The 2,320-nt window shown below is 54.1% G+C and overlaps 1 protein-coding gene across 1 annotated transcript; it reads left to right on the top strand.

Annotated features, from left to right (window-relative positions):
• Positions 1-240: 240 nt before the first annotated feature.
• On the top strand, positions 241-2,034 carry LOC136284531 (serine/threonine-protein kinase PAK 3-like). Its single transcript, XM_066174882.1, has 3 exons — positions 241-319; positions 1,210-1,347; positions 1,804-2,034. The coding sequence occupies exons 1-3, from the start codon at positions 275-277 to the stop codon at positions 1,891-1,893; spliced, it is 273 nt and encodes a 90-aa protein (XP_066030979.1). The 5' UTR covers positions 241-274; the 3' UTR covers positions 1,894-2,034.
• The last annotated feature ends 286 nt before the right edge of the window (positions 2,035-2,320 follow it).

The raw sequence follows: 2,320 nt of genomic DNA on the forward strand, positions 1-2,320 counted from the left end.
CTCCAGCCGTGAGGACTTTTGCAGCTGTATTCACGACTGCATTCTCACACTGAGAGTGGGGAATCTTTGGGGTTGGTTTCCTCATTCCAGCTGCCTTTGACAGGGTTTGTTTCTGTCCTCAGCTGATTTTGGCCTCTGCGCTCAGCTCAGCCCTGAGCAGGACCAGCCCAGCTCCATGGTGGGCACTGCTCACTGGATGGCCCCAGAAGTTGTCACCAGTTCTCCTTACGGCCCCAAGGTGGACATCTGGTCCTTGGGCATTGTGACCATCGAGATGGTGGAAGGAGAACCTCCTTACTTCAAGGAAACGGCGGCCATGGTAAGAGGCAGATTCTCCAGTGTTGGCAGAGGCCTGTGAGCACAGCGTGGCCCTGCCCTGGCAGGAGCAGCTGAAGGTTTCTGGACATGGGGAAGGGAATTCCCAGAGGACTCGAGCCTGAACACAGACCAATATTCTGCAGTCTCTGGCAACAATGTGCTTTGGGCTTTAAGGTGTTCAGCTCTTCTATCTGTGAGGATGACCTGAAAACGTCAAGCCAGTATCAGCTCCAATGTTATCTTGCAAAAAAACCCCAAACGCACCCCAAAAGCCACCCCCAAACACAAGAAATCTATGAAGGAGTTTGTAAAACAGGTTTGGCGAGATTAAGTCCCTCCCGGCTCTTCTCACTGGGAAAGTTGTCTAACACGTCAAGATGATTATTTAACATGCCCAAAGTCTAACACGTTTCTTTCCTAGCCCAAGCTCCTTTCTCCATGTCACCAAGCCTGAGCTTTCAGCAACACAAACCTGTTTCTTGTCTGGCAGTTTCTGGGATGGGGCATCACAAATGAATTTCCTTGAGTGTCAGTGGCCCTGCAGAGATGCGTTTGATGTAAGAATCCTTTGAAATAACAGTCAGACCACAGTGACTCTTGCAAATGGCCTGGAACGCTGGTGTCGGTATTTGGAGAAGCAAAATCTGCTCTTTCTGATGGAAGTGCCTACTAAGAAAGCCAATGAGATTGGCTCTCCAGGCCAGATCATTTGGATGTTGCAATGGCTGTGGCTGCATCAGGCTTTGGGTTTTTTGGTTGGTAAAGAAAAATGAGCAGCATCTCTGCCAGGGAGGAAAGTGCCCCTGGAGCTGGGGCTGAGAAGCTGGGCTCGATGTGAGCACTGTGGGTGTGACGGAAGCTGGCAGAGCGCTGTGTTTGCTTTTCCTGCAGGCTCGCACTCTGATCCGGCAGAACGGGACCCCGCGGCTGCAGGAGCCCCGGCGCCTGTCGGCTCTGCTGCGGGACTTCCTCGAGTGCAGCCTGGAGTGGGACGAGGAGCGGCGCTGGTCTGCCCAGGAGCTGCTGCAGGTGAATGCCAAGCGGCTGCAGGGGAAAGAGCAGCGGCAGGGAGGGGTTTTCTTCTGGGGCCCTCTCCCGTAATCTCCAGGCTGGCTGCTTTGCACGCGCAAAGCAAGCAGAATCCTCGCCCGGTTTGGCTTGGCAGGCTCCTTTCCAGGTCCTCTGCACCTGGTGCCCTCAATGGGCGCAGACATCTTCAAGCAGATCATGTGCCCCAGAGCCCTGCCTGAGCTGAGCTTGGCTCTTTCCAGGGAGGAGGCACCTCCCACATCTCTGGGCACCTTCTGTCAGTGTGTTCCCCACTCTCCTGGTGAAAAACCAAAATTCTCCCTTACATCTAATCTGAGCCTGCTTCCCTCCCTGCAGTTCAAATCCATTCCCCTTTTTCCTGTTGCAACAGAGCCTGGGAGGAACTTGACTTTGGAAAGTAACGCTTCACTTCTTTCTTTTTTATCCTTTGGCCAGCACCCATTTTTAGCATCAGCCAAGCCTCTCTCCAGCCTGACCCCTCTGATCACTGCAGCAAAGCGACTGAAAGAGCAGCGGAGGACATGAAGCGCTTTCTCTTCTCCTTGGGACAACTACTTAGTTCTGGTAGTTAGCACTGCCAGTTAGTTCTGGTAGTTAGGACAGCCTGTTTGTTCTGGTTGTTGTGACACCCTGTTTGTTACGGCAGCTTTTGGAATAAAAACTCCCTTCAACCTCAACTCCCTTGAGTTGTGCCATGTGCCATCCTTCTCCCCCTGTGACTCAGCTGCGCGGAGCAATGCGAGGCCACAGTGGGCCCAGCCTTGCCCAGAGCTGAGCCCCAGCAGAGGCCTGGCAGAGGCCAGAGCAGCCTCGGCATCTGCAGAGTCAGCCTGGAAGGACTTGCTTGGAGCCTTCTGGGCTGCACTCGACTCTGGGTTACAAACTGTGTGTGGCGGAAAATGCCACTGGTTCTGCAAGAGGGCAGAAGGGGCCTGGGGAAGGCCAGAAGGGC

Source organism: Chamaea fasciata, unplaced genomic scaffold, assembly GCF_029207755.1.
Source record: "Chamaea fasciata isolate MVZ Bird 193981 ecotype frontalis unplaced genomic scaffold, bChaFas1.0.hap1 SCAF_1082, whole genome shotgun sequence".
Classification (NCBI taxonomy): Eukaryota; Metazoa; Chordata; class Aves; order Passeriformes; family Sylviidae; genus Chamaea; species Chamaea fasciata.

Bases quoted from the DNA above. Each gene is read 5' to 3' on its own strand.
- LOC136284531 (XM_066174882.1), top strand. From the start codon at position 275: ATGGTGGAAGGAGAACCTCCTTACTTCAAGGAAACGGCGGCCATG. The intron at 320-1,209 runs GTAAGAGGCAGA...CTTTTCCTGCAG, and splicing joins TCAAGGAAACGGCGGCCATG to GCTCGCACTCTGATCCGGCA. The intron at 1,348-1,803 runs GTGAATGCCAAG...TCCTTTGGCCAG, and splicing joins CTGCCCAGGAGCTGCTGCAG to CACCCATTTTTAGCATCAGC.